Source organism: Macaca mulatta, chromosome 1 (genome assembly GCF_049350105.2).
Source record: "Macaca mulatta isolate MMU2019108-1 chromosome 1, T2T-MMU8v2.0, whole genome shotgun sequence".
Classification (NCBI taxonomy): Eukaryota; Metazoa; Chordata; class Mammalia; order Primates; family Cercopithecidae; genus Macaca; species Macaca mulatta.
Genome location: NC_133406.1, coordinates 35,905,557 through 35,920,346, shown reverse-complemented (window position 1 = coordinate 35,920,346; position 14,790 = coordinate 35,905,557). Strand labels below are relative to the sequence as shown.

At 42.3% G+C, this 14,790-nt stretch overlaps 2 protein-coding genes across 12 annotated transcripts in view; one reads left to right on the top strand and one right to left on the bottom strand.

The window, feature by feature from the left end:
* The window catches only part of CLEC20A (C-type lectin domain containing 20A), a 33,675-nt gene extending 24,706 nt beyond the window's left edge, over positions 1 to 8,969 (top strand). Inside the window, exons 12-14 of the mRNA XM_028850729.2 lie at positions 4,412 to 4,516; positions 5,293 to 5,378; positions 7,965 to 8,969. Of these exons, the coding sequence (XP_028706562.2) occupies positions 4,412 to 4,516; positions 5,293 to 5,378; positions 7,965 to 8,045 (272 nt within the window). The 3' untranslated portion in view covers positions 8,046 to 8,969. The remainder of the gene's footprint in view (positions 1 to 4,411; positions 4,517 to 5,292; positions 5,379 to 7,964) is intronic.
* Positions 8,970 to 13,310: 4,341 nt separating this feature from the next.
* The window catches only part of RASAL2 (RAS protein activator like 2), a 367,690-nt gene continuing 366,210 nt past the window's right edge, over positions 13,311 to 14,790 (bottom strand). For all 11 annotated transcript variants that reach the window (XM_015123037.3, XM_015123044.3, XM_015123051.3 and 8 more), the window contains one exon: positions 13,311 to 14,545. In XM_015123037.3, the coding sequence (XP_014978523.3) occupies positions 14,403 to 14,545 (143 nt within the window). In that variant the 3' untranslated portion in view covers positions 13,311 to 14,402. The remainder of the gene's footprint in view (positions 14,546 to 14,790) is intronic.

Sequence of the window (14,790 nt, the reverse complement as noted above, 5' to 3'; positions counted from 1 at the left end):
TGTGCTAGCTCAGGCACAGCCACCAGGCAAGATTTTGGGGAGGGAAGGCTTGTTCTGAAGCTTCTCACCGCCAGCTGGGAAGAGGCTGGTGCTTGGTATAGTCACAGGTGTGGTGGGGACACTGAGAAGGGGAGCATCCCGCCCCTATAATTGTCCAGAGGATTTCCCGGAGGAGGTGACTTTATAACCATCGGAAGGATGAGGAGGATTTAACTTGCAGTGTTGTGGGGTGCGGGGCTGGGTGAGGACTGCAGGTGGAAGGAGCTGCAGGTGGGGTGGGGACAGTCAGCACTGGAGAGTGTGGGAGCCCAGATCCTGCCGGCCGGGCCCTCTGTGAGTCGCCAGGGACCTCACCCTGAAAGCGATAGAGCCCAGGCCGGCCGTGGTCAGATTTGGGTCAGAAGCTGGGTGACAGCCTGTCTTCTTCTCATCTAAGTCTATCCTGGCACCTGCCTGGCTGCCCCAGGCTCACCGGCCACCTGGGCCGCGCTATGGGGTTCAGGAGGCCCTCCCTGCTCGCCCCTGTCTGCACTGGGTTGGGCAAGGCCAGGCACGGAAGAGGCACAGGCCCGGGGAGCCACCGCGCGATGCCACTCGTCACTCGTCGGCGCCCTCGGCTTTGGGAGGGGTCCTGGGCGCAGCGGACCCCACAGAAGTCTTCTCTCCGGCCCTAGGGACCAGCACCGGCCTCGTGGGCGCCTCGCGGGGCCCGGCTTCAGCCGCGCGGCTCACGCAGAGGGGCAGCCTGGAGCCCCGCGAGCCCGGCCCCCGCACCCCCTACCCGCGCACTTCCGCCTCCGCGGGCTCCGCGGCCCTCCAGCCCCAGGGGGCGGTGACATCCGGCCCTCCAGACAATCTCGCGGCCCCGGGGAGCACCTTGGTTCCCGGGGAAAGACCCAGGAAGCCGGCGGTCACTGTCCAGAATGGGTCTTCGCACCCCGCACCCTCGGCGACCCAGCCCCCCAGCCCTGCTGCGGCCTCTTGGGGGAGCCTCTCTGTCCCCCAGGAAGTAGCTGCGACTCTTCTGGCCTCTGCTACGAGCCCCACGCTCGACTCCACCCGCGATGCCCCAGCTACTCCCAGGATAGCAGCACCCCCTGGGTCTGCCACATCCAGCCGGACCAAAGAAAGCATTTCGGACTCATTTGGCTCAGGCAGCCCAGCTGTGCCCCAAAGGACAACTGCACCCCCTGACTCTGCAGCCCTGAGTCAAAACACCCGCCCGGAGGCAGCTGGGAGCTCGCCAGAGACCCAAACAGGTGCCTGTACGCGTTGCTGTAAATTAGGACCTCCATCCCAGGCAGGCCCAAGCACCTCGGCGAGTTCCTCTTTTGGGGCAACCAGGCCTGCTTCCATGCATAGGGTGCAGGCCAGGGAGTTGAGGATGAGAGGTGGAGTGTGGTGTGGGGGCGTTGTGTGCTGGGACACAGTCTCCCCACTCCGGCTGCATTCCGGCGCATTCTACAGGGGTCCTGTCTGGCCAGAGCCAGCTCACTGTCTCGTCCTCCCTGGGTAATTTAGGATGGAGATGGAGGTGAAGTGGGGTGATCTGGGGGAGAAATAATCCATTTTGGTTCTAAAAGCGAGTCTGACAGTCAAGAGTGGGAATATATTGGCTCCAGTACCTACTGTGTGGTCTTACGCAATTTTCCTAACTTCTCTGAACCTTATTTTTCTCATCTCTCAGTGCCTGGCATCTGGCAGACACTCAATAAATGGTAGTTATTACCATTTTAATCTCAGTTCTCTAGTGAAATGTTTAGTGAATCATTCCTTCTCCCACCTCTCTCCTTATCTTAATATATGGGGCTGGCCTCATTCTCATTTTATTAATTATAAATGATTACAATTATGAATTATTGAGATTGCAGAATCTCACAGGGCAGGGGCTGTTCTGTATTTCTTTGTATCTCTCTGGGGACTAGGATAGTGCACATTGGTAGATAATTTAATTTGACAATAATTTCCTGAGTACTTGTTTTGAAGAAGGCATTGAACTGTGGATACCAAGATGAGCAGGGCTGTTTCCTGTTTTTAGAAGCACATGGTCTCCTAGGAACTAATGGAGACCGTCAGGACAGTTTGGAAAGTGCTGCACCAGAAGTGTGAACCAAGAGCTGTGGCAGGAAAACAATTCATTTCATTCTGCCTGGAAGGTGGTAATAGGATAGAAGGTGTAACAATGGAGGATTTCATCTGGCAGAAAAGTATAGAAAGTTCTTCCTGGCAGAAGGAACAGCATGGGTAAAGACAGATGTCAAACTGTATGGTTTGCTAGGGAATGACAAGCAGTTTGATGTGACTGGTGTAGGCCACATATTGGGGAAGGGAGTGGTAGGGGATGAGGAGAAAGGGGTACACTGGGGGCAAAATCTGAAGGAGTTGATCCCCCAGCCAATGGAGCCATCAGAGGTTTACAGCAGGTGAGCAAAATGCTCAGATCTGCATTTCCAGAAGCAAGGTGCTTAGGATGATGTAGGACAATGCTTGTATTAGGGTGCTAAGGGAAAAAAGCATTATCAACATTATGTACATAATACAGTCACAACAAGGCTGAAAGGAAATGTCAATGCTTAGGAATCAAGTCTGGAAGAAGATGTGTGACAATGTTAACAGTGACTATATTCACGGGGATGAAAATACGGATGTTCCCTCCTCTTCTGTGTTTCTGAATTTTACACATTTATCACTTTATTAAAGAAATTAATGATGCTTTGGGTGGGGAAAGAGGCCTTTGAAGGCACAGCCAGTCAGAAAAGGAGAAACAGGAAACGTGTATGTGGGGAAATAATATTGCACAGTCGGGGTAGGTGGAACCGAGGCCTGCTGTGGAGCACTGGAGTGGGAAGGGACATGACAGGGAATTGATTTTACATTGTTCACGAGTGACGTTAACTGAAGTACCAATACAAATACATTTTTAAAAATGCTCAGCTTTGTTCACTGAATCACACAAATGCAAAATTTATAAAGATGGTTACTTTTTATTGCTTTTTGTTTTGTTTTTGTTTTTAGAGACAAGGTCTCACTCTGTTGCCCAGGCTGGAGAGCAGTGGCATGATCATAGCTCACTGCAGCCTTGAACTCCTGGGTTCAAGCGATCCTCCTACCTCAGCCTCCCAAGTAGCTAGAACTATATGCATACACCACCATGCCTGGCAATTTTTTTTTTGAAGACAGGATCTCGTTATGTTGCACAGCTGGCCTTGAACTCCTGGCCTCAAGTGATCATCCTGCCTCACCCTCCCAGTGTTGAGATTACAGGTGTGAGATTACAGGTATCCAAAAGATGCAGTTTTAAAATTTATTTTTGTACTTACCAGTGTAGCAAAGATTTGAAAGGTGATAATGCTGAGAATGTGGGAAAAACAGTGATCTTGGCACAGTAGGTATGCCGACTGGGGCTATTACTCTGGTATCAGAATTTGTGTCAGTTTTAACATGTGCATAATCTTTCATACAGAAATTCTACCTTTGGAAATTGATTAAGGAAATAATAATATGAGGTACACACATACATATGCACCCTCCACACACAGAGCTGCTTGTTGCCGCATTGTTTATTACAGTGCAAAGGTGGAAACAACGTCATGTCCACTGAAAGCAGACTGGTTACATAAGTTATGGTACATTCAGTGAAATACTACTAAGCAGCCTTTAAAGCAAACAAGAGAGATCTTTACACATTCAGATTAACAAATTCGTGAGTGTGAAGGCCCTTCTACAGCAAAGTGTTAATCATGGGTGTCCCTGGGTTGGGGAGGGGATAAATTTGCTTAAATATTTTACAATAATATATTCCAAATAAAAGGATTATTTCCATACTTGAAAGAATAAAAAGACATCTGCAAGGCACTGACAGGACTTTGGTGACTGAACATGAGAGCAGGTGAGACGCAGCAAGGGAGCCACTGAGGACACCAGGGTCTCTGGCTGGAGCGCCTCCGGGCATGGCCAGCCATACAGGAAGAGAGGGGGTGCTGGGGGAGAGCCTACACTTGGTTTGGGATAGAGATGGCGATGTTCAGGGTCCCTGGGTGCCATGGTGGGGGCTTTGTGTAGCTGGCAGACAAAATAAGGACATTAGGCCCTTTGGAGCATAGGCTACTGAACAAAAAAAATTTGATGAGGAAAAACCTCCTAACATTGCCCAAGCCCCACAGATCCTGCTGCCAGGGGTGCTTTCTGAAAGATGATAGTGTAGCAGCTCAAGTGCTGGGTTACAAGAGCCTGTGGGGGTGAGTCAGGGATTGGCAGGAATTGAGCTTCCCACATCGCTGGCTTCTGCAGCAACTGTGTGCCTAGTAGTGGCTGTCCTTTCCTATCTTTTAGCTCAGGGGCAATCACCAGCATCAGGCCACCTTACTCCTGGTTGTATTTGCAATAAATCTTCTATTTTCCTTTCCTGTAGCTGTGACCAGTGTAGGGAGTGGCACTGATAGAAGAGATACAGCCGCTGCCACAGAGGCCCAACATCTGAGTTCAGAATCTAAAAAAACATCAGCACAAAAATCAGGTAACTGCTTCTGTCTACCAAGTTCCTACTCTTACCAGAGGAGCAGTTAAATCTCGACAGTCACTCCTTGGCACAGGGCCCTTGAGACCTTTTCATGAAAGACAACACGAAATGTTGGGAATAGGGATAGGAATAAAGAGGTGGATTCTAGTTTATGCTCCGTGACTATTATGAAAATTTAGGGGACAAGTCTCTGAATTTCTATTTCTCTTCTGCGAAGGGGATGTGGAAAAAACGACCTTGCCTATACCATAGGGTTGTTGTGAGCACCCAATGAGATAATTATAAACTTCATAAACAATAAAATATAATGCACATACAGTCTTATTTTGAGATTGTAGTTCCTGTAATGATTATGGATGGCTCATGGGCAAAGGCTGAATTTATTTAAAGAGTCAGAGAACTTCTTTAGAATTTTCTGTGGTGGGGAGCTCAAGGAGAGGTGAGTATTTCCAGGATGGTGTGGAGTATCCACTTACTGGATTAAAATAAGGAGAAAAATACAGAGGAAACAAAAAAGAAAATAATTGCCTGACGGGTAGCCAGGCTGTGGAAGAGCCTGCATTACCCAAAGCCATGGGACTCTTTCTTCAGCCACTAATTGGTTGGTCCTAATTGTCGCTAAGCATTCTTCTGCTCAGCAGTTTCTTTCTTCTTTTTGAAATCCCAAATCGGCATGTAGCATCTATGGTGTCCACTGGGTACTCCTGACTGCTAAGAGCTTGAAATGGCAATAGGATAATATTCCCCCGAACAGGCAGCACCTTCTTTTCCAGGGCACCCTTTTGGAATCCTGAAAGCAGACTTTACCATCTCAACTCTGATGGACCCAGAAGCGATGAAAGACCAATTTCTGAGACAGGTGAGACTTCTGCCCACTCTTCTAATTCTGATCAGTCAGATGATTTGACATTGCAAGACAATCTTAAAAAGCCAATATATTAAGGTGGAAAACCTGTGGAATATGACCTCATCTTGCTCCACTGCCATCACTTTGGCTCATGGTCACAAGTTGGTTATGTGGCACGATCTTTTTGGATCTTTTCTTACCCTCTCCAATGTCTTTCCTAAGCTTTTTTTTTTTTTTTTTTTTTTTTGGTCAAGACAGCACAGAAGGATCTGAGTTTGGGTCTTAGTTTTGCCCTTATCCATTGTGTAGCTTTGGCCAACTTAGTCTTTCTGAGCCTCAGTTTCCTCATGAAACAGGAATGATAATGTCTAACTCATATGGTTGGTGTTATGATTAAATGATATATTCCATATAAAGTGCTTAGCCAATAATCTGACACATAGTTGGTGCTCAATAAACCTTAGCTATTTTGAGTCAGGGTCTTGTTTTGTCCACCTTGGCTGCAGTGCAATGGTGCGATTATAGCTCACTGAAACCTCAAACTCCTGGGCTCAAGCAGTCCTCCTGCCTTAGTCTCTCAAAGGGCTGGGATTATAAGCGTGAGCCACTATGCCTGGCCGGCTATTATTATTATCAACATTATCACTGTAGTGTTCTGAATATATACTTATTCCAGACTTTTTTGGTTCTTAGAAACTATTGTGCCATGGGAGACTGTGAAGAGGAAGAATTGTTCCTAAATACTAAGAGAAAAGCTTCAAGCTGGTTTTTAAACATGGTCTAAGGACACATTTCTCAATTATATCAGATAATAACCACAGGATATCAGTGCTAGAGAGTACCCTATAGACTATTTAGCCACAATCTTAATTTTACAGAAAAGGAAACATTGGCATTTATCTGTTAGTTCATTGCAATTTATTCATAGGCCAAACAAATATCACCCTGGCAATTCATTCTAGAATTTCACAAAATCAAGTTTCTAGAAAGACCAGCAATATGTGTGTGTGAGTATATAATGTATATGTGTTTATTATAAATTTTACTGATATAAAGAATGTATAGCACACAATTTACAAATTATAATAAAATATACAATACTCTTTTTATTGTAATTTCATAGAACCAACTGAATCTTACAAAATACTCATGATTTTGGAAAATTCACATGAGCACATGACTGCATGCTTGCCAGGAGTGGAGGGGGGACTGGAGAGCTTTCAGTACATTTTGCTACTGAAAGGACAAGTACGAATGGTGTAATTTAGCATCTGATAACTTTCAAGTAATAAGACTTCAGTGCTGAATATTAGGTCAGAAAAGTTAAGAACCTTTTTTTTTTTTTTGGTAGGGGTTGGTAAGGTAGACAAAGGAACTTTGAGTTCTCTATGTTGTTTACTTTTTTTTTTTTGAGACGGAGTCTCCCTCTGTCGCCCAGGCTGGAGTGCAGTGGTACGATCTTGGCTCACTACAAGCTCCGTCTCCCGGGTTCACGCCATCCTCCTGCCTCAGCCTCCCGAGCAGCTGGGACTACAGGTGCCCGCCACCACACCCGGCTAATTTTTTGTATTTTTAGTAAAGACGGGGTTTCACCCTGTTAGCCAGGATCTCCTGACCTCATGATCCGCCTGCCTTGGCCTCCTAAAGTGCTGGGATTACAGGCATGAGCCACCGCGCGCGGCCTGTTGTTTACTCTTTAAAAGTCAAATGTAGCATATTTGATTCTGGCCTGGGTCCTTCAGCACTCCTCAAGGGTATACTCATTGAAGCTTCTGACACCAAACTAGAAGCCATCTACCTTCTGCTTTAAATTGAAGCCAGTGGGGAAACTGAGGTCAAAATAGGGAATTCCGTCTTCTGGTCAGCTTTGTCAGAATGTATCTATTCCATAAATGGGATGACCATGTTAATGGAGAGAATTTCTACATCACAGACTTAAAGGACGGCTTGGTGGGGACAAGGCGTATGTGGGGGAAGGCTGAGTATATATTGTCAGTTTTAGTAGAATTTTAAATTCCAAATAGAAGGTAAGGAAACACCTGTAACCAGCTTACCCTAGTTTCAGGATTGGGGACAGAAAACATTTTCAGACACCTACACACAGTGCTCACAGCTTGATTTGGACTAGTGGTTCTTACCCCCTGGCTCTTCGGAATCCTCTGGCAAGGTTAAAAAGAAAAAAGAAAGAAAGAAAGAAAAAAAAAAGCCGAGCCTGGTCCAATCCTTAGAGAGATTCTATTTAATTGTTCAATGGTGGAGCTCAGGAGGTACTCCTGTTTTTTTTTTTTGTTTTTTATTTTTTATTTTTTAACTCCCCAGTGATTCTGATGAATAATCAGGATTGAAAACCACTAATGTAGTCATCTGTTTTAGTGTTCTGTCATTAAATATATATATATATTTTTTGCTAACAAAATTGATTTATGTATTTTCCTACTGGTAAAATGCTAATAAAAAAAGTCAGGCAGCTGGAGGGAGGCTAAAAACAATTACGGGGTATGGATATGCATAAAGCGTATATGGATGGATAGTTTATGGCTAAGAGGACCATGAGGTAAAAAGACCGCATCAACACTTTCTCTCTTTTTGATGTTTCAGATCCAGGAAGTCTTAAAGCTTACATTAGGTCACGAACAATTCAGACTGAAATGGGTCAGCTTCGAAGTGAACAAAAAATAGCACAGTTCTATGGATATGCGGTTTCCCTTTCATGAAATCTTCTCTGGATTTTGAGTAAATTTTAATTTTGTAATCCCTAGTAGAACAAGATTAGGAAGAACTCGAGATGTGCCAAAAAGCATAGAACTACAACTAACACAAAATAAGACTACACATGAAACCTGCATCCCTGGATTTTACAGAATGAAACAGGGATGCAGGAGAAGATGAGTGTATTTGGGAACAATAATCTTGGGAATGACAAATGAACTTCTATTAAGAATTTAAAATAAAAAACCTGAACCAAACACCAAAAATCCTGAAAACAAACTCCATTAATTTAACTAGAAAATTACAAGAGGATGGTAGCGGTCTAGGAAGCTAAGTGGGGCTACACTTCCTAATAAACCAAAGGAAACTTTCTTTACCTGTCACAAGTTATTAAAGAGATTTCAAATTCTGCAGAATTTGAAAGTAACAATTTTATCACAATACATGTTAATGCTAGTTATTTTTCCTAAATTGAAATCTTACTACATGGAAGTTGGAAAATTCTAAGACAGACTGTTCTTAATGTTAAAATATATTTTCAGAATAATATTCTGGCATACATTTCCTTTCTTGTTTCTCTCCAAGTGTCCTGGTCACCCAGGTGCACGCTAGAAGACAGCAATATGTCAAATATAGTAGCAACTTTAGTCTGAAATGTTTAAAGTTAAAGTTTATTTATATTCTTTGTAGGAATATCAATAAAAGACCTCAAATGTATCTATATCTGTACATGTACAAGAACCGTCAAAAATTATTCACAGAACAAAAATAAATCTTCTTTAGAACAAACCCAGGTAATGAAATGCAGATATGGATCTCACATACGGAACAATCTAAATGCTACTAGCACAAAAATATGGCTTTAAAAATAAAATAAAATCTTGGGTTTTGTTTTTCTAAGGTGTATTTCTCTTTCTTGAAATAAAAAATAAATTATTTAGAGCTATCATTGTAAAATAGTTGTGTGTTAACACACTCTTATTAAGGCCCTGGAGATGAAAAACAAAATCAAATTTAGAATGTAAATTCCTCGCCGGTGTAACTCAGGTTAATGTGTTGCTGTCTGCTTAAGTTAATATAACTAGGAAATGTCTAAGCACCAGTCAAAATTTAACCTAATTTACTATTTAACTTTTCTGAAGGTGGTCATTGAGTCAATTAGTATTTAACCTTTTGTTGAACTGGGAAATTGAAATGTTTCCCTTGAAAATTTGGAAATCACATAAAATGATATTTACACATAAATATCTGTACCCCCACAAAGATGATGGAGGTCCGTAAAACACAACTTCTGTGGAAATCTCTCTACAACAACAAATAAATCTGGTTTTAAGTCTCAAACTAAAAAAAAACCAAAAACTTTCTAGGGTCAAATGAGGGTATTTAAGTGGAAGATAGAACTGAGTAGGAAATGAAAATGCATGCTGAAATGCAGGCAAAGACTACCGCTTTCCTTTCCTCGGGAGCTCACTGCATTTCCCAAGTCTTGCTGTGTTGGTTACTCAAGCACTTGAGGCTTAACTGATCAGGAACTGAAACTACTTATTGCTGGACCCTACTCTCAGATCAGTGATATTCAACTTTATTTCTATGATTCCCCATGGTATCAATGATATCTAGGGTTCTTGAGACAATGCCAAACCAAGTCAATTTCAAGTCACTTTAACTTATATATACATATAACACATATACTACATTTTTAAGGATGATAGAATGACTGTCATAAAATCTAAAAAACGAGAGCACAAAATCTGAAAATCTCAAAGTTTGGGAATCATTGCTCAATAAAATGGATTAACATTCAGAAAAAGGAAGCGCCAGGAATTCTGTTTTGTGTGGGTGTGTGCATGTGTTGTCTACAGAGACTGCCTTTCTATGTATCTATGTATTTTAAGAGTGGGCAAGGGATATAAATCTTCCTGTTTCCTGGAAACTCTGGGCTACTGAGAAGGCTCTGCTTATGCATTCATTCCCTTATGGGTCATGTCTCTTCCTCAGGTTCTTTCACTCCTCCTAAGATGTTTATTCTATCTCATGCAAATTTCATCACTTTTGTCCTTCCTAAACCCAAGAGTGTACATAATTGGGTCATGACAATGAGAATGCTTCTAGAACTAGTAACAATCATTCAAACATGAAAAGAGACTCTAAATAGAAATTCAACACTCCAACACTTCTTGCTTTTAAGAAACTAAATCCTTCAACTGACGTATTGAAAAAACAAAGTATCTCAAATTATCGGCCCCCAGGTAAGGGGTAGGAAGGCAACTATTTACTGCTCTATTTACTGCTGGGGTAAGCAGGAGATTTCACTATTAGACTTGAAAAAGGGAAGGGGAATGGAGAAGGGAGCCCTTTTGGCTTTCCACAGTTGATAGGAGAAGGTGGCCTCCAAAGGTGTAGCTGAAAATGCAGTGAAGCTGTGGCATGTGGCTGTTGGGTTTGGCCCTGTGACAAGTCTAGCCTGGTGTCAAGCATGTGTGGGGCTCAAGGTCACAATGGAGTAGACTGATGGGACTGAGGTAATGCTGAAGAGGGTTCCTTTCCCACGCTCAGTCCCATAACCAGCCTTCTCAGGAACTCCAAGCTAGAGATGACTAAAACTAACCCTTGATGGAAGGGGAAACAAATATGAATGCAAACTCACTTGATGGCAGTAATTTTGCTCTGGGACTACTCTGTTCTCAATCTGGTGTACCTCTGAGAACACAGTGAAAGCCAGGGTCTACAGAACCACAGACGCATAAACAAAGGCCCTGGGTAGACTAAGATCTGAAAAGCTGTACTTCCAAAGTCAAGCTCATTCTTAAGGGCATATAGTTAATGCTCATAGCAGTCTTAGGTAATCTTTCTTTTTCTTTCATAGTCTTAACACCATCACAGAGAAACACAGAAGCAGACCAGTCAGAGAAAGCTAATTCTGACCAACTTGATACCATATGAAAAAAAGCAAAAAGCTATAGCAGCATGATTACCTCACTTTACCACATTTTTCTTACCGTTAGACTGCCATAAATCCAAACAGTACCTTGGTGATAGTGCTTGGAACACGGTAAGTGCTCAAGTGCTTGTTATAGTTACCTAGTTATAATCTCTCCTCTGACATGGCTTTTATTGCAGAGACTCAGGGAATATGAGGACCTGATGGAAATGTGACTCTTTTTGCTGCTTCAGCTCAGATTGCTTATTGCTTCAGTAATATAAAAGGGGAACATGAAGCTCTTTTCTGACTCCTACCAACACTGTCCTCATTAATGGTCAAGTCTGTTGTCAGCTTGACATGCACTTTACAAGCACTTCACCTGAATTCCAAATTCCACTCAACCCTCATCTATCCTGCGACCCACAATGTGGTATTGTTTTGAGGGAAACAGGAAGTGCAAGACATTGCTATCTTAATCTATTTGCCCCTCTTCAGCCTTGTACCTCCTCCCAGCAAAACAAAGTTATTTGAACTGAGGGAAAGCCAATTAAGAAATAGCTCCATAAAAATTATCACCTGTTGGTGGCTTCTCTTCTTAAAAAATCCTTCAGAGTAAGTTCTACAGATTGCAGCATTCTCTAAAGAAATACTGAGAAAAATGTTTGGACAGGAGCAGGCTCACAGGATAACCTAACATTTAACATCTGTCAACAACTCTGAACTTTTAGTTTACCTGTAATGCTCTTACTATTATTATTTTTTGCTATTTCTTCTTCATTCAAGATAACCTGCTAGTAGAAGGCTGCATAATCTGTCCAAATGTTTTGGGCATTAAATCTTCCAGTGAAGACAGCCCTCTAAGGAGCTCCCATAATGCTAATAAGATACATTCTATCCATCAAAAGCACATTTGATTTTTTTTTTTGGGCTTCTCTCAATTCCCAATATAGGTAATTTTATCAGCCCTCTGTAATCCATAATCAGCACTTAAGAGCTTCCAAACCTCAATGGCAAGACATCACCCACATTACATACTTAAGGCCAATGAAACTGACAATTCTCTTACCAGGTTTTCTGTGGCACAACTGAAGGCTTTTACAAAGAATGAATTAAACATGGCTTGAGCTGAGAATAGCCAGAAACAATAACAGATCTATGCTTACATCCCTCCTCCTTCAACAAAGGACACTACACTTTGCAAGTTAGCTCTTTTTCCTAATAAAGTAAGTGATTTTGACCACAGTGTGCCCTCCGCTTGGAGAGAAGGTGTAAGAATTTGCAAAACAAATACCAAAGGTGAAGAAAATGTAAAAGTGCCAAAACAGCTGGATATAAAGTGTGCAGATCAGATAAACACAGTGAGAAACTCCCATTTTAGATCTCTGTCTGGCAGAAACAGGGATTGCTATGAAATAAACAGTTTTAAAAGGTTGTGGCTTATGTGGCCATGGTGAGGTTGCTGAAACATAAAGTCCAACACAAAGATCCACCTGAGAGAGGGCAGAGATCAAGAGGTTGGAATGCAAGCCTGGGACTCGGTGAAAAGGAGGGCTTGGTGTCTGTCGGCATCACTCAAAAGAGGGCACTATACATGTTCCCTTATAAATAATCTGTTATGGGGAAACACTCACTTGATGCATATGGCTCCCTCAGGTCCTTTTTTTTCCATCCCCTTTTTCTAGAAAAAAAAATTCTTTAAAGCTTGTAATTTAAAATCAACATCAACTTATTCGAGAAACATTGTTGCTTTCTCAATATAAAACAACTGCTTAGATCTTGCTTAAAGAGGTTCAGGACCCTTTTAACATTATATCTGAACAGCATAGAAGGCATGAACTTTTCCTATTTGTGCAGTTATATGTACATATGTATGAATATATATGTGTATATATATTTGTATATATAATGTCTGTTTAACATGTAACACGCCATACTTCTGGTAATCAAGGTTGCATTCAAGATGATATTTCACACCTTTGGAAAAAAGGAAATGAATTCATTTCCATGACTTTTTCTGTTCTATAATAATAAGGCTATAGATGACAAGTGTTGAAACTGGGTCATTATTGTCAGATCTACCAGCATGGGAATAACAATTGGAATGTGCCATCCTGACACTTTCAATTTTTTTCTTTTTCTTTTTTTAAACATGAGCAATCATCACTTTTAAGAGAGTGATGCTTCAAATTTGGATTTCCTTTCTTTATTGAGGGGATAAGGGGAAGAAGCACTTTAAAAGTTAAAGATGGAGATAAAATTACCCCCCATAGATTTGCTAGTACAATGGATAAAGTCTTTATCCCAAACAAAAATTATAACGTAACACACAGAAAAAAATTTTAATAGGAAATATTCAGAGATTCCAGCTATGGTATGGTTAGCCCTTTTCTGTATGGAAGAAAGGGTGTTGATTTGGATGGCTTATGGACAGCTATTTAAATAACCTCTCCAGGGGAGAGTAAACCCTGTTGGTGACGACAGCTCCCACCATGGGGAGGAAAGCGCAGTGAATGTGTGAAGATGAAGATGGTACGTGGAGAGACAAATATTTATAGCTTTGTAAACTCTAAAGAGGAAAAAGAACACCCTTTATTACCATTGGGGTTAAAAAAAAAAGCCCCTATCTAAAAGAGAAGATTCCCATCTGCTGTAGACAGAGGAAATAAACATATTGACAGGAGTTCCATCGAAATTACTCCTAAAGTCCAGTTTTGATGCAACAGCTTTTGTCTGTGTCCTCTGAAACAGTGAATCCCCAAATCAGATTAGCTTCCAACCAGAACCAGTCTTGGTTGATCAGTGGAATAAATTATTGTTTTGTATGGATCTTGGTATTTGCATGTTTTCTGAAAGGACAAGGGGGCCAGAGTGGGGTTTTTAAACTAGTAGATGAATCCCTGAAAAATTCCTTCTCACAATGTCCTATTGCACTCCATGTGCTTCTATCAGATAGATGCTTGGTCTCTACCTACTGAACCTACAGGCTCGTGTCTCACTCACACAACAGTTCCTACTTTACTTCCTCTAACAACTGCAGTGCTTTCAACAAGAGGAAAACAATAATAAAAATAGCAATAATCAAAAAGGTAATCTACATTATTAACTTCCTTTTGGTATATTACAGTGATATTTTCTGTACATGGCCCAGAACTAAGTTCCCTATGTACATAGAGATGTGGGGGAAAAGCATTGACCTTGGAAGTCACTGCCTTATGCCCTGAAAGACAAGGTTCCTTTCTTCATTCAAGAGTTTCTCACCACATTGCCATTGTGAAGTAGCAACATTCTGTAAACCTGGAGGGGCTAGGTAAAGGTCTGGGGATAGGAGAGTGGATCAGTTTCCTTCTGTCTCCTTCCACAGTCTGTCTATTCACAAAGCCCGTCAGCAGCTGCTGTTTTTGAATTCACCATTCTCCGTGATGGAAAGCTTGGTGGGGTTGGTGGGGGAGATGCCATTGCGGACCTGCATGCTGTACCGCTCCTTCACTTGGGTCAGCGCGCTCATCAGTCTGGTGTTGGCTGAATCCAGGGACACGATCCGTTTTTCCTACAACACACCAATCATGCCTTTATTCAGGCTATAGGCAGGAGGTAACACGCTTTCTTTACTGAGTGACTAGTCCAGTGCTTTCTCTCAAACAGCCGTATGCATGGTGCTTCCCAAATGGAACGTCTCTGCCTCTTTCTCCACACTGGTCAGGTTCAGCTTCCCCTGAGCCCAATGGGTCTGTTTATTTTTTGTCTCTCTCTCTCTCTTTTTCTTTCAGCATAGCAGGGCTTTTTATTAAAAAT